At 52.0% G+C, this 23192-nt stretch overlaps 1 protein-coding gene and 1 long non-coding RNA gene across 4 annotated transcripts in view; both read right to left on the bottom strand.

Moving 5' to 3' along the window:
• The window catches only part of LOC146404833 (uncharacterized), a 1439763-nt gene that overhangs the window by 720247 nt on the left and 696324 nt on the right, over nt 1-23192 (bottom strand). The window lies entirely within an intron of this gene.
• On the bottom strand, nt 17260-21562 carry SIX2 (SIX homeobox 2). 3 transcript variants are annotated; one of them, XM_005662581.4, is made up of 2 exons: nt 20670-21562; nt 17260-18555 (listed from the first exon to the last, which is right to left on the bottom strand). In XM_005662581.4, the coding sequence occupies exons 1-2, from the start codon at nt 21233-21235 to the stop codon at nt 18225-18227; spliced, it is 897 nt and encodes a 298-aa protein (XP_005662638.1). In that variant the 5' UTR covers nt 21236-21562; the 3' UTR covers nt 17260-18224. The 3 variants fall into 3 exon arrangements, with proteins under 3 accessions (XP_005662638.1, XP_003125222.2, XP_084872260.1); XM_003125174.6 differs by having other exon boundaries at nt 20676-21562; XM_085016134.1 differs by lacking the exon at nt 17260-18555 and adding an exon at nt 18563-19281 and having other exon boundaries at nt 20676-21562.

Raw genomic sequence — 23192 nt, 5'->3', positions numbered from 1 at the left:
AAAAAAAAAAGTTTAGAGACCAGTGAACTATATTTCCATTTTTCCATTACTTTATCATGCACTTATTGAGGGGGTCCTCGAAGCACAGCCTATGTTAAATACTAAAGATACAAAAAGAAGTAAGGTCTTCGCCTTCATGCATTCTGGAACGGAAGATAAGACATGTAAAAAAAGCAGTTGAAGTGAAGCGTCACGGCAGAATTGTTTACCAGGTACTGCAGGGCACTCGAGTAAGAGCAGGTCAGTTCTGCCTGGGAGGGGCAATCAGGTAGGTCTTCAGAGAGGAGGTGACATCTGATCTGGAGTCAGAGTGAACCCCTCACCTCTGTAACCAGTGCAAGACCGCAGACACTTACCCTCTTGCTCCACCTCTTCACTGGCCTTTTCCAGCTCTGTTCTGGCTTCTGTTTTTTTTGTTTGTTTGTTTGTTTGTTTTTTAATTTTTTGGGCCACACCCACAGCATATGGAGATTCCCAGGCCAGGGGTTGAATTGGAGCTGTAGCTGCTAGACACAGCCACAGCTACCACACCACGGGATCGGAGCCACATCTGTGACCCACACCAGAGTTCATGGCAATGCCAGATCCTTGACCTACTGAGTGAGACCAGGGGTCGAACCTGCGTCCTCCTGGACGCCAGTCCGATTTGTTTCCGATGAGCCACGATGGGAACTCCTGTTCTGGCTTCTGAGTGCAGTGATCGATTTGGCACACCATGTCTCAGAGAACAGGCAAGAAGAATACGTCTGACCCCCTTCACGGTGACCCTTGGAGCTAGAGCACCTGCCCCAGGAGGGCAGGGCTGACATCTTGCCCGTCTTTACAAACGGGCACAGGGGGCACATCAGAGACTCGCGATTATTGTTGTGCAACTGAATGGCATTGACCTTCTCGACTAGATCACCTCATTAATGTCTTTGGAGAGTAGTTAACAAAAACCTGAGTGCCTTCGCCTTCAGCTCCCCAGCCCACAAGTGGAGGTTTTTAGGCAGTCGCCCCCTCCAGTCTCTTATTTGCTTGCTTCAGTTTACCTGTCGCAGCTCTGCCCGTCCATGTCCCTTTATGAGCTCTTCCCCAACCTCTCAGTCCTTCTAGGAGAGCACCGTGTCACCTGCAGATCTAGAGATTTCACCAGGTTCCTCCAGATCACTTATAAAAATGAGGTAAGATAGTTTTGGTATTGATCCCACAGTCTGGGAAGGGGACAAAGTCAACATTCTCTGGCTTCCAATATGTCATCACACCCACTGTTCTCAAGGAACCTCTGTGGATTTTTTTAATCTCTCTGTCTGCTTCTGGACTCTTCCAGAGAGTACCGGCCTCAGAAAAGCCTAAAATACAAATGGGAACATATCCAATAGTCTCCTGAGTCCAGACAAAGTCATCCAGGGGTTGGAGTTGCTGGGAAGTTTCTTCATTTGGGTGGTGGGGCCATGCTGTCACTTAGCTTTTCACAATATCCCCTGGTGGGGACAGCCTGTACCGGGGAATTTGGAGTTACAACTTCTCATTTAAGCCACTTCATTGCCCTAACCAATGCTTTGAATGGAGTCATGCAAATTTTCTGTATCTTTGTGAAATAGGCATGGTCAGATAATACTACACCTCAGAGAAATTTTGAAAGAATAAGAGCAAATTATACACATACACAGGCCATAGGGTTCCAGGAAGGAAGATTATACCCTTTGATCTTGGAAATGCAGTTTTTAGTTAGAACTATTTTTATAGATCTGTCTGTCTATCTATCTATTTTTTAGGGCTGCACCTGCAGCATATAGAAGTTGCCAGCCTAGGGGTCGAATTGGAGTTGCAGCTTCCAGCCTTTGCAACACCAGATCCAAGCCACCATCTGTGACCTACACCAAAGCTTGCAGCAATGCCAGATCCTAACCCAATGAGCAAGGCCAGGGATGAAACCTGCATCCTCACGGACCCTATGTCTGGTTCTTAATCCACTGAGCCACAATAGGAAGTCCTATTTTTAAAAAAAAGTTTAAAAATTATGTTTTATTAGAATATAGTTGATTTACAGTGTTGAGTCAACTTATGCTTACAGCATAGTGACCCAGTCAAATATATATATTTATATATACACATTCTTTTTCTCATATGATCTTACATGATTGTCTATCCCAAGAGACTGCATATAGTTCCCTGTGCTGTATGGCAGTTAGAATTAGATGCAACCATATGTGCCAAAGACCCAAGGGATTAGTAGCTTATTTAGAATAGGAGTTTGTTTCTGTTTAACACTGCTGGAGTCTGGGGTAGGAGATCTAGGGCTGAAATATCTACTCCCAAGTCATATGAGATTCAGGCTCTTTTTGTCTGGCTGTTCCACCAGCTTTAGCAGGTTGCCCCATGGTCCAAGGTGACTATGCTAGCTCTGGCTGTCACATCTATATTCCTGTCAGCAAGGAGAAAGGGATCTTCTTCCTTGAAAAACACTTCCAGAAGTTTGTATACAACATTCAAATAATTTTCCTTAGCCAAAATTTAGTTATGTGTTGTATCTAGCTGCAAGGGAGGCTAGAGAATGTGCTCTTTATTCTGGGCAACCATGTGGACAGCTACAAATTGCAGTTTATATTATTAAGAAAGATGTGGAGTCTAAATAAAGGGGGCCAATAGCAGACTGTGCTGAGGTGGGATGGTACAGTTCATTACCAAAAAGAAAATGCTGCTAATAGCCAAGCAAGCATACACACGAAGTACTAAAAAGTGTGAAAAATCATTCTTTCCTTTTTTTTTTCCTCTAAGCAATCTGTATTGGGCTCACCTTAGAGAGTCATCAGATGATGTATTTGTCAGGGTTCTTCAGAGAAAGAGAACCGGGGGAGGTCTTATCATGAATAAAAAGATTTTGTCCCTCCACTAATCACTAATCTGTCCTCTGTATCAAAGTGTTTGTTTTCATTTGTTTTGTTCATTTATTTTATTTTTTGTTTGGTTTTTATATTCCACATATGAGTGAAATCATATGGTATTTGTCTTCCTCCATCTGACTTGCTTCATTTAGAGTACCCTCAAGGTCCATCCATGTTGTTGCAAATGGCAAGATTTCATCTTTTTAATGGCTGAGTAGTATTCCACAGTGTGTGGGGAATACCACACACACCACATACCACATCTTCTATATTCATCCATTGATGGGTTGCTTCCGTATCTTGGCTATTGTAAAAAAAAATGCTGCATTAAACATAGGGGGTGCATGTATCTTTTCAAATGAGTGTTTTCATATTTTTTGAAGTAGGATTGCTGGGTCATACGGTAGTTCTATTCTTATTTTTTGAGAAAACTCCATCCTGTCTTCCACAGTGGCTGCACCAATTTACATTCACATCAACAGTACCCCAGGTTCCTCTTCTCCATCTCCTTGCCAGCACTTGTTATCACCTGCCTTTTTGATAACAGGCTTGAGATGATAACTCACTGTTGTTTTAATTTGCATCAAAAATAAGATTTAATCAGATATCTGGCCATCTTGTGGTGCCCCAGTCAAGCTTCACATAAAACTAACCATCAGCATTCCACCCCTTGTCGACTTGGCACATGCATCACTGTAAACCATACTTAATGTACAAATAAAGACAGTAACCAGGTCATAATTCCAAACGTGATACAGCTATCCGAGTACAATAGAAAACACTAACCCCATCCCTAGAAGAGGCGGTAAAGTCCTTGCACAATGTTTAATCTTTTCCTTGATAGCCCATAACTTAAATACTGTGATGTAAAATTAATAATACTTAAATATTATAATATAAAATCATACCTCTTATGCTACATGATAAGGGAATAAGAGAGGGAAAACCCCCCCAAAGATATTTGCTTAATATATATGCATATATACACACTAATTTATTCATAACAAAATAAGGAGGAGAGACCCTTGACAATTGCAGTCCTCATTTCTATAACTGGTTGCATAGTTGTAGCTGCTCTTGATGGATTGATTGTCTTTTTAGGGCCACACCCACGGGATATGGAGGTTCCCAGGCTAGGGGTCCAATCCGAGCTGTAGCTGCCGGCCTACACCCCAGCCACAGCAAAGCCAGATCTGAGCCGCATCCTTGACCTACACCACAGCGCATGGCAGAGTGGGATCCTTTAACCCATAAGTGAGACCAGGGATTGAACCTGCATCCTCATGGATATTAGCTGGGTTCGTTACTGCCGAGCCACCATGGAACTCCAGTAGCTGGTATTTCTCATTACCTTCCTCCATTACCCATTCTGTATTCCCTTTGCCTTCGGCAAGCACCTCAGTTGGTCTTAGTTCTTTAACTGGTGGGGCGATTCCTAAAGCCTCTGGGTTGTAGTTTTCCATTGACCTTAATTACAGGGCCTGGTAACACTGAGAGACGCCCTAAGGCATCGCCTGTATCCCAGACATACTTTTCCTTCCCCCACGGTGCAGCAGCAGTCAATTTCCCCTTGGGAGTCAGGACCAATCACCACAGCCAGCACAGTAACTCCCTTCTTTGCCTGTTGATTCAGAGGCATGAGGAGCCCAGAGTGGGCAGGTGGCAGCCTTAGCTTCCAATTCAATGGAATCATTGTTGTATCCTGGTGGAAGCGTTTCTCCTTCTGGAACGAAGACCTTGAGGCCAGCAGAGCATAAGGTTGTGGGAACAGAAGCAGAGACTTTCCTGGTTGGGTCACTAAGAGTTAGTGTGAGGGCCACTCCCATCTCTACCCTTGGACCTGTGAATCCTGGCTATGGAATAAATAGCACCGTATATTGGATGCTGATTTGGTGCACAGACAGCTTTCTGGGGAACCTTGTCCCAGTCGGAAAAAGTTATTGCCACTTAGCTGGTGCTGTAAATTAAGTCTTCAAAAGCCCGTTCCACCTTTCTATCAAGCCAGTTGCTTCAGGATGGTGGTAAGGCTGGTGAATCTTCTGAGAATGGATCTATTGCTGCACTTCTTTTATTTTTATTTTTGGCCTTGCCTGTGGCATGTGGAAGATCCCAGGCTAGGGATTGAACCCAGGCCACAGCAGTGATCCAAGCTGCTGCAATGACAAGGCTGGATCCTTAATCGGCAGAACCCTAAGAGCACTCTGCTGCATTTCTTTTAATCTGTCCTCTGGATTCACTGTTGTTATTTGTTCTAGTTGTTTGCTTGCTCAGTAACTTTTCTAAACTAATTTAGTAAAGTCTGTATTCTCTGTCATGTATAGCCACTGAAGTCACCGTTTCATCAGCTTAGCGGTCAGCTAATTATTGGACAGGGATTTTCTTAAAAGTCTAGAACCAAAAAAAAACCTCCCAGTCTTTTCAGGAAGAGTCATTGTGCACGTTAGTCTCATAACTCAGCCAGAAAATTGACATCTCTGCTTTAGTCTTTGCTACCTGCTCTTGCAGAACCTCTGGGCAGCCAGAGGTAAAAGCTCAGGGCTTTCTCAGGACTTTCCTGAGCATGCACACAGCCCTCAACGTGGAGGTGTCCTTCTAGAATCCCAGGAACATGTTGGAACTTTTCAAAGCCCTTATCCTTCTAAAATATATTGCTCTCCAGCCTTTCCAATCACGCTTTTGAATAAGTCTATGTTTTGCCCCACTGTTAGTCTCAGGCAGCAGAGACAAAACCACTTGCCTATAAGTGATTCTGAAAAACGTCCCCTGTTTGGTGGCTTGAGCAGAAGGCAGGCAGGCAAGATAAAAACAAATCTTGGAGCAGGTCTTCCTGGGAGCCACCATATAGATTAACTAAGGACAGTTTTGAGAGTGGGGTCCATTCTGCTCCCTCCCTGTATTGGCACCAGGAATACAAACTGTTATTTTCAATGTTACTGATGAGCTGAGGAATAGGGGGTGGGACTACATTACCTTAAAATGCTGCAAAGCTTGCTGTTCTTACTGATTCAGTCATATTCTTGAATAGTGCTCCCTGGGTTGCTTCGAGCTGTTAGTTAGTTTCCAGAATTCTGAAAAATTTGCCAGTGACAGTTTCTCTTCATAATTTTTGCTGCTTTTATGGAGGAGTGGGCTTTTGGAGTTCTTTCATGTACCATTTTCTCTGGAGACTTCCCTCCCTCCCCAAACTCACTTTAAAATCCCAGCACAGCAGCTCAAAGACAGCAGATTCAAATAATTGTCCTCCGACCCTGTGTTTAGTGGAATAGAGGGAGTACTGCCACAATTTATTTGCCATCTAAAGGAATGATGCTCTTATTCCTGTCATTTTTCTCAAGGTCTTTCTTCCAAAGATTTCAGGCTGCTTTCCATACTGACCAGATTTCACGTGTATAGAATGAGAAGCTACAGGATGATCCTCTCCCCAACCCCATTTTTTTTTTTTGGCCACGCCTGTGGCATGTGAAAGTTCCCCAGGCCAGGGATCGAACCTGTGCCACAGCAACAACCTGAGCTGCTGCTGTTATAATGCCAGATCCTTAGCTACTGAACCAGAGCGAGAACTCTGGTCTCTCTTCTTATTATGAGGGAAACAGAGGTCAAGGAGTCTTGTAGACTTGATCAAGGTCACACAGGAAGATGGGGATAGAGGTAAAACCCCCATCTCCTGACTCCCCACCTGGTATTCTCTCCATGGTATGAAGCTTGAAAGATTTACACAGGTTGCTGTGTGTGAGAGGAGCAGAATCTCATTTTCTCCATCACTGTTAAGTGTTGGCCTCCATTGATCTGTCCCTACTCTTCCTTTCTCTACACCCTCCCCTTCCTATGCATCAGGAAGAAAGGATTTTTTGGGGGCTCTTATACAATTGTTGCCCTCCCTGGCTTCCAGGGAGAGAATATTCTCATTCAATGCTTTGGTTCCAAAAAGGTCCACTCTTTTGAAGTTTTCTGTTGCCTGCTGTGGTCTGTCCCAGAGAATCACATGTTAGAATTGGAGAGGATGAGCTCTTATTTCACAAGTGAGGGCACAGACCCCGTCATCTGTCCACACTGGAAAAGCTCTGCCTAGTGTGCAAATCACATTTGTCTCGTTCATTAATTAGACTGTGTGCTCGAGGAGCACATAGAATACAGTGTGTCTGGTGCCTCCTGGGGTTGGTGCTGCTCCAGAACTGAATGTGACTAGTTTGCTGTAACAAATAGGCACCAATGGTCTGTTGGCTCAAACACACAGAGGGATTATTGCTCTCTTACTTGATCCCAGGCATTTGCTCCAGGTTGGAGGGTGTGTGTGTGTGTGTGTCCAATGCTCTACTCCACATGGTCATTCAGGGATCCAGGCTAATGATTACTGCCATCTTTAATGTCTGACTTCTAAGGTGACTCTGGTCATTGCCATTCCAGCTTGTGGAAAAGAAACATGGAGAAGTACTTGTGGGAGATTTTATGGGCCAGATCTTGAGGTGCTCTAGCAAATGTTCATTCACATTCCTACCAAGAGAAAGGCCACAGCTAACAAAACATTGGGGGAAAGTCATGTAGTTGGTCAGCTACATACCATGCCTCAGTTCTTATATGAATGAAGATAGGTTAAAAACAGTATTTTAATTCTTACAACTAGTACTGAGCAGACAGAGGCACTTAGAAATACTGAATGTTGGAACAGATGAATAAGTGTTTGAATAAAAGAATGAAGGAATGAAGTGAGTCTTCTGTGACTGCACAGCTAGAGGAATTCTGTAGCCCCCAGGATGCCATTAGCAGTGAAAGTGGTTGCATATCCCCCCACTCCAATTTTCCTCATGCTCTCAGAAAACATCACCATATAAATACATAGGAAAATCATTAAAAATGTTCCCATTATAAGTAAATCCAGTTGATAGAATTCTACATTATAGATTTTATCTTGAGAGGATGAGGATATTCTTATTGGTGTGAGTTTTAACTTTACAAATGAATTAGCCATTTTTTTGTTTGTTTTTTTAGGGCTGCACCTGTGGCATATGGAAGTTCCCAGGCTAGGGGTAGAATCGGAACTACAGCTGCTGGCCTACACCACAGCTACAGCAATGCCAGATCCAAGCCACGTCTGCGACCCACACCACAGCTCATGGCAATGCCAGATCCTTAACCCACTGAGTGAGGCCAGGGATCGAACCCATGTCCTCAAGGATACTAGTCAGGCTTGTTACCACTGAGCCACATGGGAACTTCCTGCCATGGCTGTTAACAGATTGCTTTTTTAAAACAACAACAACAACAACAACAACAACAACAGACTTTTGTTTACAAAAAACATTTTTGGGAGTTCCCTGGTGTCTCAGTGGGTTAAAGATCTGGCATTGTCACTGCTGTGATGCTGGTTCAATCCCTGGCCCAGGAACTTCCATATGCCATGGGGCACAGCCAAAAAACTTACTGTTACTGCTTACTACTGATTTTATAGAAATACAGAACATCAATAAGGGACCTTGGAGATTACTAAGTCCCGCTCCCAATGAGTTCAGATGCAACATCCTTCAATATCTATCCTCCTCTTCTTCTACAGCAATGAAACTGCCAAATTTTAGTTGCACATGGCTATCCTGAATAAAGCTGTACATGCCACAGCTTTCCTGGCAGTGCAGTGTAATCATGTGACTAGGTTCTGGCCAATGGGATGTTGTATGGCAGCTTTTAGGAGCTTTTCTTAAGAGACAGTGAACGTATAAGCTTCTCCCTACTTCAGTCCTTCCTCCATCCTGCTGCCATCTTGGGCCATGAGATTGAAGCTATGCACAGTGGAGCAACAAAGTGGGAGAAGCTTGGGCTCTCGCCAGTCTTAGATTGCCTACCTAGATGTTCACGTGTGAGAGAAATAATCTTCTATTATGTTTAAGCCACTCTTTTTTTTTTTTTTTTTTTTTTTGTCTTTTTGCCTTTTCTAGGGCCGCTCCTGCGGCATATGGAGGTTCCCAGGCTAGGGGTAAAATCAGAGCTGTAGCCGTCGGCCTACACCACAGCCACAGCAGCATGGGATCCAAGCCACATCTGAGACCTACACCAAGCTCACAGAAACGCCAGATCCTTAACCCACTGAGCGAGGCCAGGGATCGAACCCACAACCTCATGGTTCCTAGTCGGATTTGTTAACCACTGAGCCACAATGGGAACTCCTAAGCCGCTCTTATTTGTTTTTTTCATCACTTACAGCTGAAACTTACCCTAATACACACGATGAAACCGATGAGGAAACCAAGGCCCAGAGAAGTGCATTGACTTGTGATCTCTAATGTAGGAGTGATATCTCCACGTGTATTCCTCACTACAGAGAGACCACGATAAGCAAGACAGAAACCAACTCTAACTCATAATAGTAAAATAAATAAATAGATAGATAGCTAGGTAAATACTGAGGCATTGAAAAAAGGAAAGGAAATTTACAGAATACAGATTTCTCTGTTTTAAAATCACCAAGGAGTTCCTGTCATGGCTCAGCAGAAACGAATCTGACTAGCATCCATGAGGATGTAGGTTTGATCCCTGGCCTCGCTCAGTGGGTTAAGGATCCTGGTGCTGCCGTGAGCTGTGGTGTAGGTCACAGATACAGCTCAGATCCTGTGTTGCTGTGGCTGTGGGATAGGCCAGTGGCTACAGCTCTGATTTGACTTCTAGCCTGGGAACCTATTTATGCAGCGGGTACAGATCTAAAAAAAATAAAAGGCAAAAAGTAAATAAATAAAATCACCAAGGATTGACTAACCAGCTCTTCATACAGACTCAGTAAGTCCTTTTCCTGTTTTTTTTTTTTTTTTTTTCCTTCCTGGTCACAAAAGTAGCTCCATTTCCCAGTTTTCCCTGCAGTTGGGTCGGTCAAATGACTAAGTTGCATCCAATGGATATGAGTGGAAGTGGTATGCATCACTCCAAACCTGCCCTCCCACCCTACACCTCCCATCTCTGGCTTCCATATTTCCTTAGCCATCCAGCAATGGAATGCAAAGGACTCTAAATGTAGAGCTGCCTGATAAGGGAGCCTTGGTCCCTGAATCACCCCCTGGGAAGCCACCTGCTCCCTGAAACACCCCACTGCACTGTTATGTGGATAAGAAATAAGCTCATGTTTGGGGATTTATTTGTTTGCAACCATACCTAACACAGTCTCTTCTCCTGTTCTTTGCCTCTGCGCCATCTGTGTTGGGAGCTGGCCTGCGCTGGGTACATGTTAAGCCTGAGGCAGGCTTTTGTTGACACAGCTACCAGCTATGGTGACATTTTCCTTCTTTCCTGATCTCAAGTTTGGTGCCCAACTCTTCCCAGCTGCCTCTGGGTCATGCGGCACTACCTGTTTGTGCCTCCCTGCCCCCTCCTGGTTCCCTGGTCTCTGGGGAGGGAGGCACTGCCTAACCCCTGAGACTGTGTCTTGGCTCCAGGCATTCTGAATGTTCATCCTTTCTCTGAAGTCTTGTCAATTTAATATTCCTACTTAATATTTATCTGCCTTTCGGGTGACTGCTTAACCTGGTTCTTTAGCGAATAACTAAATGATAAAGTGGACTCATCTACAGCTTGGAACTGACATCAGGGTCTAGTCTTTTGGAGTAGACAGAACTCTGAAGCCTCTTCTCATCCTCTCCAGTTAAAAAACCTACAGCCCAGAGGGACCACCCATGAAATTCAGTATTCATTTGCTGAGGAAATCTCTGGCTCACAGCTCATTTGCTGGAAGCCTTAACTGACAGGTCTTGAGCCCAATGAGAGAGCAAAGTTCTAGTGTTCCCCTCTGCCCACGTCCCTTGGAAAAAGTCACGGAGGTGACCTGTCTAAAGAAACCTGTTTCTTTTAGTGCTTAGGCATTTCTTTTAGTGATTTCAGGGACAGGTTGTTCTGCTTTTGAGATATGTTTACTCAAGTGTCTGTGGCAGCATCCAGATCTCCATGACAGCTGCCATCTCTGCATCCTTCTCCCAGCCTTGCGGGGGAGGGGGGGGAGAGGTGGGGGGGAGGGGAGAGGGGAAGGAGGGGGGGCAATGACTGCAATCCTTACTCTTTGGGCTGGTTTGGTATCTGCTATTTTCCCCAAACTCAAGAAGTCAAAAACTTCCAAGGACAGAGTTCATCGGACAGAGCCTCCACTAATTCTGGGGCCCCAGGAAGTCCCCCATACCACCTTCCCTAGCCGCCTAACCTCACCTGTCCACTGGGGAGAAGGATTCCTCTCCTGCTCACCTTACACAATGGTGAATATTAAATGACAGGAAGTTCATGAGACCCGGGACACCCTGCAGAGTACCGTATAAATGCTAGGAATCTCTACATTATTTTGCTTTTAGAAACTATTCAGCTTCACCCTTTCTGTTTCTAATCCCCTCCAGCTTCCCACCCCCACCCCATCAGGGCCTGGCTCGTCCCTCAGTAGGAAAAGGGAGGAGTGACTCACACTTCCTGGTTGGCCTTAATTAAGCCCAGCATCGCTCTCAGCCCGCTGGCTCACTTCCTTTGGCTGGGACCGGTGACCTCCCCTCATCAGTTCAGGTGTCTCAGGGCAGTTTTCCAGGGTCGCCAATCGCTCTGGCTCAGGACAATAGGGTATTTCATATACCTCGTCTTGAAACCGACAGCATTGCCTAGCCCAGGTGGAATCTGAGAGCTTTTACCACCTACAGCCTCACCGGCAGAGAAGGGGATGGTGGCTTCCAGCGGGGCCTAAGTGTGTGTGCGTTGGGGGTTGTGTTGGGGGTTGTGGGGGAGGGCGGGGGCACGGGACGGGGATGGGTTGAGTCTGTTCTGGTCTTTGAAGAGCAGAGTCAGGGCTTCCCTTCCTTTCTGACCTTCCCACACCCCAGCGTAAACCTGTGTGAATTGATTTCTTTACTACCCACCAGAGAGCCCTGTTGGCTCAGGATTAATGGGGTGGGGTGGGGGCGGGGTGGGCGGACAAAGAGGAGGGCATCCAGTCAGAAGTCCTGGCTCAGTCCTCAGGGTCCCCGAATCAGCCTCACCTTCCTGAGCAGCATGACTGAGATGGGCTGGAGTGGAAGGAAGGTGAAGAGGGGGAAGCGGCCGTAGGCTGATTCTGGGGTCCCAAGGTTCTCTCTTAACTATGGATTAACTAGTACTGGTCAAAACCCCCTCCGTGGTACTCGACCGTGCGTCAAGCCTACACAGTGGAGGGCAAGTGAGGGAAGGGGAACGGGTAATGATCCCCATAGCTGCGGAGATAAGTGCTCTCACCCGACTTATATAACTGGGTCTCTGAGGCTGCGAGCGCAGCTGCCGCAGCTCGCTCTGAAATGGGTCCTGGTCCTGCAGTTTCGCCTGGCCCTTGTGCTGCCGAGGGCTGCCTCCGATCCCCACGGGAGTTATCTGCGCCTGCCGCTGCCACTTGGGGTCCCAGGGCCAGGCACCACTCCCATCCAGGGCCCGCGCTTGTCTGCAGCCGGTACCCTGGGAAAAAGTGCGCCGCAGACTCACAGGGACCAGGTTCAAATGCCGGTCCCGCCGCCGCTGTAAACGTGTCTGACTCTGGGCACGTTCCCGAACCGGGCGTCTCAGTTTCATGTACCGGTAATAATAGCTTCTTTGTGCGGCCGCCGTGAGAATTAAACAGATACCAGGTGTGTAAAGTGCCTGATGCGGAGTAAGCGTGCAAGAAATGGCAAGTACTACCTGCTACTCTGGGGACACGAAATCACCATCGAGCTGCGTCTCCATGGCCCAGGGCAAGTTACCCTGATAATGCTGCCAGTAAAGAACTTTTGAACTAGCGAGAGGTCCTGCCTGGGCAGCCAACACAAACCCTTGGAAAAGCCCCGAAGGAAGGGAGTCTCTCGAAGGTCTGCAGCTCCGCAAGTTTTGCCCCCGTGGCTGCTCTGGCCAGCTGGCTGCTCTTGCACATCCAGGGGACCCACTCATTCTCTTTATAGGACCTTAGGCGGCTGGGCTGACTCCCGGGCCAGGGCAACGGAGGCAGCGCTCTGCCCAGAAACTGCAGAATCCTGAGCATGGGCCAGTTGGGCCTGAGTGCCCCGGACCGGCAAGAAGTGACGTGCTTTGAGCCAGGACGCCTACCGATTGCAGACGGTTTTGTCTCGGAGGCGCGTCCCAAGCGTCTCGGTTTCCAGGCTCCTGCCCTAAGCCCCGGCCATTAGCTCAAAGGGCCAGAGGAATGGGGCTGCCCATTCCTCGGTGCCTGGCTCCCCAGTGCTCAGACCCTACCCTAGAGCTTCGCTTTATTCCGAGCACTCGCGGGCTACTCGCCCAGGAAAGCATCCAGCGCGCGATCGGGTCTGCGGAGGCCTCGGCCACCGAGAGCAGGCGGAGCCGCAGAACTTCTCCCCGCAAACAGCCGGGGTCGGAGCGGGTGCGTGCGACTCAGAATGAGGTCGCGCTTGGTACTTCGAGTGGACCCGTCCGTTTGGTAGTTCTGGATTCAGCCCCGACAACGGCCAGGGCTGCTAGCGTCCCAAAGAAGGCGACCTCCTAAGAGTCCGCCTTTGGGCCAGTCTGTCGGGTTTGCGGGTCCTCCAAGAAAGAGAGCCTTTGGGGCAACTAGGGTGGTCTTTCGGGCCTCGCGAGAGCGGCTTTGTTCCAGCGGCGCATCTCACCTGGTGCGGGAGCAGCGCTGCTGCTGAGATTCTGGGGAAAGAGTGGAACACTCACCCCATTGGAGGGCACCCAATCTGACCCTCTCCTCTCCAGTTCCACCCCGCAACCCAGAATAAACCATCTCCGAGTGGCAGCCGCTTAGGGGAAGTTTCGAGAAGAGACTCCCGCGGGGCGGCGCGCGAGGTCCTGACCCTGACACCGGCCTCAAGATCTTCAAGGCTTCAAGGCTTCACTGCAGCGACCCGAGAACCTCCTTTTCTCCCCGCTCACCGTTCCCGCGGCTGCAAGAATCGGGACCAATTCGCTCGGGGGCTGGGATCCTGCGGCGCGAGAGGAGAGGCTGGTCCTCCTCCAGCCCGTGGCGCCTTCGCTTACGAGCCGCATTCCGGACTCCCCCATCGCACTGGGCAGCTCACTGGCTCACTCGCAAAGCTTTGTACTCAAAAAGAGCCACGCTCCCAAGGCGCAGGCCCGCCCAGTCTACCACCCCAGCGCGGACACTCTTTCTCATGCTTTTTCACATTTCTCAGTACCTACTCACGCACTGGGTCTCCAGCATTCCTAGACAGCTTCCATCACTCAGAGCACCCAAGCCATAGTGTCGGGATGGGGAACCTGAAAAAAGCAGGGGCCCAGTTTTGAGTCCAAGCCCTCCTCTGCCCTTCTCTACCCGGCCCTCAACACAAAAACGTTCACTGATTTGCTGTCCAGCGTCTTGGCAGCATCTGGGTGAGGTGGGTGCTGGCAGAGTCATGGAGGCCAAAGTCCCCGCATCCAGAGGCTGATGCCCCTACTCGGCTAGTCCTTGTTTTTTTTTTCCAGGAGCCAAAATGGTGTTTCCTACAGAGATTGGGGAGAACTGAGGATGGAACAGACCAGTGTTCTCTCTCCAGATCCCTTTCACTGTTTACTTTTTTCTTGGGTCATGAGCCCTCACCACCTGCTCCTTAGGTAGACATGCCACTCCCCAGAGATGCTCTTCAGGGTAAGACCTCAGAGTCCAGGCCTGACCTGAGTCCTGGTGAGGGTTGCTGGGGATGGGGTGGGGAAAGAGACTGCCAGGGAAGCATAGGCAGCCCTCATGCTCCTCTTTCTCTCAGGCCCTCCACTTCTATGCCCTCAAAGCAGATGAGTCGGCCAGGTGCCCTCCGGGGTTATGTTCCACCTTTTCATTAGGGTTTTACTTTTGAGGCTGCATGGGAATGGGACCTGGCTGGGAATAAATGAAAAGTGAATGGGGTCAGAGGAGAAGAAAGGGAGACTTGCCTGTCTAGTCCCTGCTTTGCTTCAGGGGACCTGAGCAAAACTCTCATAGCTACAGACGTGGGGAGAGGTGACAAGTCATTGGGAATCCTGTTTGGTGAACGCTGATGGGGGGATATGGCTATATTCACCCTGGAAACTGCTGTGCAAAAGTTCCGTCCAGTTGGTATGGTCTGTCTAGTGGAGTGTGGAATGGAGGACTGGCTTGTATAGATTTACACTATGGGTGAGTAGCTCTCAGGTTTATTTTCAGAACTTCTGCATAGTTCTCCTCTTTCAAATAAATATTTTTGAGGTTAGCTTTCTGAGGGGGAGGGAAAGAGGGAACTTGCTGCAAGTAGCGCCACTAAGCCTGAGTGAAGCTGGGTGACAGACACTCCGCCCCCTACTGGCGAGTGAGAGCTTCCTGCAAACTCCACTGATGCCTCCTGGGCAGTTGGAGAGAGGGTGTCACAGGTGGCATCCCGGACCTGCTGACACCTCAGGCTGGACCATCTCTTTCTCTGGGCCACAGATGCCTGGAGCCGAGGCCATCCCGGCCAGCTGGGCTTCAAGGCTGGGTTGTAGTCTCAGCAAGGTCCATGGGTTGGGATTGGCTGCTGGCAGGGGCACCGTGGGTGGGTTTGCATGCTTCCCAGGAGAAGCAGAGGACTGTGTTTGCGTGTGTGGGTGCGTGGATGAGGGAGGGGCTCGTTTGTGTAGCTATCTCATGCATGTTGTTGCAGAAGAGTATTTCACCTGAGGACGTGTGTTGGTAAGTCTGTGAAAATGTATCTATGTGTGTTTGTTTCTGTTTGTGTGCATGTGGACATATGTATGACAGGGTATATATCTCCCTGTGTGGCCAGTATATATTTCCCAGCTGGCCAACTCACCAAGTGTGAGTCGGTGAGTATTTCTGTACTACTCACAGTGCATGGCACAGAACAGGCTTTCGGTCCCAGTGAATTGAAGTATAAATGTGTGCATGTCCTTGCGGAAGTTGGTATAGAGCCTGTTTGCCTGTGACTGTGGAACACAGGAGCTTGGTAGGTGTGATGCAGGCTCCAGTGGCTTCTGCATTTCTAACCTTCCTGAAATAAGCACTGGGCCTGTCCGCTCAGCTTGCCTGACTCAAGGCACCTTCTCACTTGCTTGAGTCTCTCTGGACCTTCACACAGTAGTTGGCTCTTCACCCCTCCAGTCAGCGAGGGTGGGGTCGTTTGGGCCCTATGGGCAAAGGCCAGAACCAGGAAGACCTGAATTGTGTCCTGAGGGCACAATCTCCAAGAGAGGCCACAGGAGCTGCCATGGCTGGAGTTCCTCTTGGGGTGCAGGGGGCCGTGGGGTGCTGGCGTGGTCTTAGCCTGCTGGGGATTCCCTTGACCTCTCTGCCTGCACAGAATGAAGGCTGAGGCATAGCCTCCAGCGCCAAGTTACCCACCCAGCTGCCCGAGTTCGCACCAAGTCTCGAATGGAAAAGAATCCTTGATACTTAAAAAGTCGACGCGAAATGGTCTTTCACTAGCGCTGATTTCACCAGAGAGTAAAGTGCCAAAGAGGTCGCAGAGCTCCAGGATCCCGGGGTCAGAAGCGCACCACACGCCCTCCATCCCTTCCCATCCAGGGCCCGAAGGTCTGGTCAGAAGCATTCTGATCTCCAGGGAGGAAAGTGTATGGTACCTACAGCCCCTGAGACCTGAGCCAGAAAAGCCACGATTTCCTCCTTTCAGAGTCCTGCCGCTTCAGATCTGCCTGGGCCAGCTTAGACTTGTCGCTTTATGGAGGAGGGGGGGGCTGGATCCCCTAGAGGGGAGGGGGCGAGGCAGGTTAATTTACAGCCGCAGGGCACCTATGGCACACTAAGCACAGAGTCCTGACCGGCCAGGTCCTGGCACCCGACAGTTCCCACTGAGAACAGACGCCTCGCACGCCGGGCTCTCCGAGGCTCCCGGACTTCCCTCTTCTCTGAACCCCTTCACCTCCACGCCAAACCAACAGATTTCTGAACGTAGAGACCTTTGCTCCACGGCCACACGCATGACCCGGGCTTTGTGGCTGGATGGGTGGCTGCCCTTGCGGCCCGGCGAGTCCGCCCAGTCCATTGCAACTGGTTCTGGGGAATGCGAACATCACTAAGGACGGAGTCCGCCCTTAGGGAAACCTCAATGGCCCCATTTGTTCCCCAGGGCTGGTATCTTCAAACGCACGCACACACTTTCTGCACACAGCCTCATATTTCCCATCCCCAGGTGAAGAAAAGAGGCGGGTGAGGGCACTGCTTGGCTGGTTGCGGGAAGAGGAGTCCCGAAGAGGAGAGAGCCCTCTCCCCGCTTCTGCAGGGAGCTCCGCGGACAAGAAAAGAGACAAGGAGCTTTGGGGCAGGATGTTTCAGAGTGACTGATACAGGCTGTGTATGTGGGAAGGCGTCTCCCAGTTTCTGGGACTCGGGGGGCATCGCTGCCCAAAACTGTCCACCCAGGGTGTCGAGTCCCTGTGGGGAAATCAGACACAGCTGCAATCTCGGCTCACAGGCCTCGTGGTATATATCCATATATATATATATATTTATGATTTCTAATTTTATTATAAAATAAAAGCAGAAATATTTCCCAAGGAACATTCACATGAGGGCATAACAGGGAGATGGCAAATCCGAGGCTGGGCAGGCACGCTGTGCTGGGAGCACTGTGGCCACCGTCCCGGGAGGAAGAGGAGAGCGGGTGTTGGGGCCTCGCTGAGAAAGAAAGAGAGGGAGAGAGGGAGAGGCAGGCTTCAAGGGGGAGGCCAGGGGCTATGCTGCCGCCCTTTGTCCTTCACTTAAGTGAAAGGTGCTAAACTGACACCTGCAGCCCCTCCGCTGACGCCCAGGGGGAGGGCCTGGAGAAAGGCTGGGTTCAAAGGCCCTGTCTCTCCTTTGCTCTTTTGACTCCCACTCTCAGCTCAGGAAAGTCAGGATTGGGGGGGAAGCAAAGTGACCGCCAAGCGAGAGGAGAGAGACCGAGGGGATACCGCCCGCGAAGTGCAGGAGGTCGGCGGAGAGGAGAAACAGAAAAACCGAGATAGAGTAACAGAAACCTAGTGAGCGGTAACAAGCCAGAAGTCAAAGCGAAGCAGAGACAGTGAAAAGGGGGAAAACAAGAAGAGGTGGGGGAAAGGAGACGACAGAAGAGAAGGAAGGGGAAAGAAGAGGAAGAAAGAGCAAGAAAGGCGAGAGAAGAGAGGTGAAGGGAAGGCAGGGAGAGAGAGAGAGTAGAAGAATGATGTATAATTTATTCCCTTCCCTGGTTCAAGCCCCGGTCCCAGGCCTCCAAAGGCTCTCCAAAGCAACTTGTTGAACATAAATCCCGCACAAAGACCAAACCAGAGAGCCATCTGCTCTGCCGGGGGCCGGCAGTTCTGCCCGCTCTGCGCGCGGGTCTTTCAGTACCTGATGGGGCCGCCGGCGCGGGGCGCCCTCCGGACGCGGTCCCTCTCAGGTCCCCAGCGCCCAGCCCAGGAGACAAGCGCGTCGAGGCAGGCGGGGCTCTAGGAGCCCAGGTCCACGAGGTTGGCCGACATGGGGTTGAGGATGGAGTCCTGCAGGCCGTGGTGGTGCTGCAGTGGGTCCGCGCCGCCTCCGCCGGGCACGGGCACCGGCACGGCGCTGGGGCCGGGAGGGTGGCCCAGGCTGTGCAGGGACGGCAGCCCGGGCGGCGGCGGCGGGCTGAGCAGCAGCGCGGGGCTGGACGACGAGTGATCTGGCGTCCCCGACGGCGTCTTCTCGTCCTCCGAGCTGCCTAGCACCGACTTGCCGCTGCCATTCAGCGACGCAGCCAGCGGGTTGTGGCTGTTGGAGTTGGAGTTCTCGCTGTTCTCCCTGCAAGTGCAAGAGCGAAGCAGCCGGGTCAGCGGGGAAACCGAGGCCGCTTGGCGCCAGGACGGCCGGAGGCAGAGCCGCCTCGCGGCGCCTGCGGGGGTTTTCGGTTTCTGTCATTTTCTCCGACACGCCGCTCCGGTTCTTTCAGTTCTCTCAGTCTCTCCAGAACCAATTTCTCTCTCTCAGACTTCTCCCCCGTATCCCTTCTACCTGCCCACCTCCTCTGCTCTTAATCTCACCAGCATCTCATCTGCATGCAGTGTTCTGCCCTCCTCACTTACCCCTACGGAGTTTCTGGCTTTGCTTTTCCAGAGTGGAGGGGCAGGGGAGCAGGATTCAGTGGAATTGTTGGGGAGAGAGACAGGGAGGAAGAGAAGATGCCTGGATTTTCAGAACACTCTTGGCTCCTCAAGCCAGGGTCTGCTGCAGGGAAGTGGTGCCAGGAGAGTCAGGGACCCCAGGTTCTAGGCTGGGGGTTCACTTGAAGTTGGGGATCTCCCAGGCCTTGGTCCCCCTTTGCTTTTCTCTGCTGGAGGGAAATCCCTATCCAAGGCAGAGTTTTCTGGAGCTAAAGGTCTTTTTCCTCTGTTTCCAACCAGTAGGCCGATTTAAGGTTTTCTGTGCTGGGCCCAGGGACAAGGCCCCAAGGATGCAGACTCCTTCTCCCCCGTGGCACAGTGGGACCTTCGGTTGGGGGCTGGAAGCTGGGGGCTTGGAGGGCAGCTTCTGGAAGAAGGGAGAAAGAAGAACGAAGGGGACTGCCTTTCTTGGCCAAGATTTTCCCACCATACCGGAAACTGAGGGACTTAGCCAGAGAACCCAGTTCTTTAAGATTCTGGATACAGGCCAGTCTGGGTAGAGGGGGACCTCAGCAGGGAGAACCCACCTCCTGCCCTGCCTTTGACCAACAGCTCCCCTGCTCAGATTTGGAGATGTGAATTCTTGGGTAGAGTCTTGCTTTCCTGGCTTCCCAGGGCCTCCTCTCTTTTCTTGGAAAGGAACTTCCCACAGGGCTGGTAGCTGAAACCTTACAACTGTGGATACCCCAACTGTGGTCCATAGAGAGGGGGTGAGCTTGAAACAGCCCCATCCCCACCTCGGAGTCCACTGTTCAGCACCCCCACTTTGATCCTGACCATTCACTCTGGGCTGCCACACACCCCATATCACCAATCCCAGGTGTCTTGTTTTGCTGTTACACTCAGGCTGGATTCTGTTCCCATAATCAGTTTCCCATTTCCCCCTCCAGATTTGGGACTCTGAGGGGGCCACAGGGCTGGCAGCCACAAGGGCCAATGGTCAACTGCATGGCTAGTTCAGGAAGTCCTGGTTTCCCTGAGGACAAGCAACTCCCAGCTCTTCTGCTGCTCTCAACTCACCCCAGACCTGCCAACGGATCCGCCAAAGAGGGTAGAGCCTGAGGAAAGAGGGGCTAAGAGCTTGGCAGGGCCAGGGAAAGGCTGCTGGGCCCAACGAGGCAGAAAAGGGACATGTGCTTCTCTCCTAGAGCTGACAAACACTTCTTCCCCAAGCCTTTCACCTCTTGGTCCTTTCTATGCGGGATAAAAGCCTTTCCCTATGAACTGCCATATCCAGACAAGGAAAATTCTTGCCCAGGCCCTTCCATATCTAGGTCGTCAATCAAGAAAGTTCCAATCTGAGTGCTGATCCCTAATCCGTGGACGAGAAGTTCTGGGACGTGCTGGTAAATTCCCTGAGGCATTCTAAACCCCGCAACCATCGATAGCTAGTCCCTCCGCGCCCAAACCCTAGGTCCTCCTCGGCCCTTCGGAGGACTAACAAGCCCTGCCTGCTGTGCCTCCCTTGCCTGGGATCCAGGCCCGCTGTCTCACTTTTGCCCCGAAGCTCGCTGCCTCTCCACTTTTGCTTACGAGCGACCAGGGAGTTAGTGGACAACTTCCCGATTGCCTTACCCGCTTTAGACAAATTTCTAATCTCCTGGTTTCCCAAAAGCTCCGTCTTGGTCAGACCAGGCTGCAGCGAGACCCTGGCTGGGACTGGGGACCCAGTTCAGGCCTCTCCAGGGGGCTGAGCCTACGCCCTGGGACCCCCTCCCTGGAGCCCAGGGGAGCTGGCGCCGAAGCTCTACTTACTCGTACCTTTCCTTGGCCTCGGCTGCCCGGTCGCGCTGCCGCCGGTTCTTGAACCAGTTGCTGACCTGCGTGGTGGTGAGGCCCGTGGCCTCCGCCAGCTCGCGCTTCTCTCGGGGTGAGGGGTAGGGGTTGTGCGCGTACCACTCGCGCAGCACGCTGCGACTCTTTTCCTTGAAGCAATAGCTGGTCTCCTCGCCGTCCCAGATGGAGCGCGGCAGCGGAAACTTGCGGCGCACGCGGTACTTGCCCACCGCGCCCAGCGGCCGACCGCGCAGCTTCTCCGCCTCGATGTAGTGCGCCTTGAGCCACAGCTGCTGCAGCTTGGCGTGGTTGTGCGGCGAGAACTGGTGGCTCTCCAGGATCTTGTAGAGCTCGCGGAAGTTGCCGCGGTGGAAGGCCACCACCGCCTTGGCTTTAAGCACGCTTTCATTCTTGTGGAGGTGCTCGCAGGCGGGCAGCGACCACAGGAAGCGGCCCAGCCGCTCGATGTTGCCGCCCTGCTGCAGCACCTCGCACACGCACGCCACTTGCTCCTGCGTGAAGCCGAAGGTGGGCAGCATGGACATGGTGCCGGCTGCGCCCCCGCCCGCCCGCGCGCGCCCTCACCGCGCGGCGCGGAACCGCATGGGCACCTCCCCGCCGGGCGGTCCGGGCCGAGAGGCGGGCGGGGGGCCCCCTGGCCTGCGGCTGGCTCCGGGGCGAAATCCGACTCACGGCAGTAAGTCCTCGCGCCGGCCGCGGGTCCTGCGCCGCTCCGCGCCCCCGCCGCCCGCGCGCCTAGCCAGCGCCCTCGTCCAAGCCCGGGGGCCGCCCGGGGCGCCGCTCCGCATGCTCCGCGCCCGCCCGCCCGCCCGCCCACCGTTCCTTCGCTAGCTTCTCGCTCTCTCTCCCTCCCGTCTAGCTCGCTAGCTGCTTTTTTAATAATATTATTCTAAGCGGGCATGGGGCGCGGCGGCCCGCGTCCTGATTGGTCTGGTTATCTGACCCGGGGCCTGCCCGCGCCAGACAATAGTCGGAGTCAAATTATTCGCCATGGAGACGCTGTCAGTCACTGGTAACCCGAGCCCCGGCGGGCCGGGCGGCTCCCCCCACCCAGCCAGCTCCGCTGACAGATCGCCGGGCTCCGCGCAATGCGGAGGGCGGCCCGAGACCGGAGCCGGAGGCGCTCCGTGAGCCTAGGAGGAGGAGAGGGCCAGGCAGGGGCCGGCGGCGGCAGTGATTGACGGAGCGGACGCCCAAAGAGCGTGGGAGGAGACGGACGGGGGGGGGGGGGAGCAGAGCGAAGACGCAGGGAGAAGAAAAGGGGAGGATCGAGGTGGGGAGGAGAGAGGGGAGAAGAGAAGGCGGAGGACTTAAGGGGGTGCCGGGAAGAAGGGGAGAGAGAGGGGTGGAGGCAGCCTCAAGGGGGAAAAAACTTTGGACAGCTTTTCGAAATGCCCCGCCGAGTGTCCCCTGGGTCATCACGCTGCTACCGGGGCCGCTGTTTGCCGGGCGGGTTCTGACCTGGAGCCGACCAGTGGGATGAGAGAGTTTGGACATGCTCGGCGCCCCTCAAATATTTGGCTTTTCCTGCTGACAGTGCCCCACCCCCATCCTAGGAGCTCCGGACCCGAGCGGTTCGCGAGGGAAAAGGGGAGGGAGTAGGAGAAAGAAGTGGGGGAAAGTTGGCAGTGGCCATAGGCGGACGCCTGAGAATCTACTTCTTGGAGGATCCCGCCTTTCCTTCTCCTAACCGGGCCGGCTGCCCCGCGGCCGGTACCGCCCGGCTCACGGTTCTCTGCTCCTCGCTGGGCGGGGACTCAGACTTAACCCCACGGGTCCCACGGCCGAGAAGGGCACGGCACTTCCGCGTGCCCTCTACGGAAGTTGCCTCGGGTGGGCCTCCCCGGGAGTCTGCCCACCGGGAGGCGAGGGCAGGTCATTTCGGATGGTCGTGGCGCGTCTCCTGTGGGTGGTTGGGGAGGGCAGAATAGAGGCAAGACCCCTCCACCTTCTGGCCTCACAGCTCTAATTCGGGCTCTGGCCAATTTCAATCTGAGAACCCGGTCACTGAGCTCCTGGACGAGGGGGCATAAAGGGGGATCTTGGTTTTTTTTGTTTTTTGTTTTTTTTGCTTCTTTTTCAGGGCGGTGTGTAAACACGTGGTGCTGGTTCTCTGGAAGAAGTCAGGGGAGTAGGTGGAGGAGCTGGAGTGGAAGAGGGGGATGTTGTGGCGGTTTCTACGGGTTTGAAAATCCCCGGGGTTAGCTCCTTCCCGGACTGGTCCTTTCCGCCTCCTGTTGTTTCCCCTCTTGGCTCAGAGCTGTTGCAGGCTGGGGCCTCTCTGGCTCCAGGTGTCAAGACCCAAGCCAAAACAAGGCCTCGGCTCTGCCTTCAGCTTAGGACAGTGCAGTCTGTGTCTAGGCCACACTTCTTGGTTCCTCCCTTTTAAAATGTACTCACAAGCTTGTGCTAGGAGCACTGGAATGGGGGTCCAGAGCCCTGAGGTCAAGTTTTGACTTTGATCCCTGCTGTGTCCAGGCC

The sequence above is a fragment of the Sus scrofa genome, chromosome 3 (genome assembly GCF_054392235.1).
Source record: "Sus scrofa isolate SSC_HxYL_T2T_F1_AM1 chromosome 3, Sscrofa_HxYL_maternal_Yorkshire_Landrace_v2.0, whole genome shotgun sequence".
Classification (NCBI taxonomy): Eukaryota; Metazoa; Chordata; class Mammalia; order Artiodactyla; family Suidae; genus Sus; species Sus scrofa.
This window is presented reverse-complemented; position numbering and strand designations above follow the sequence as displayed.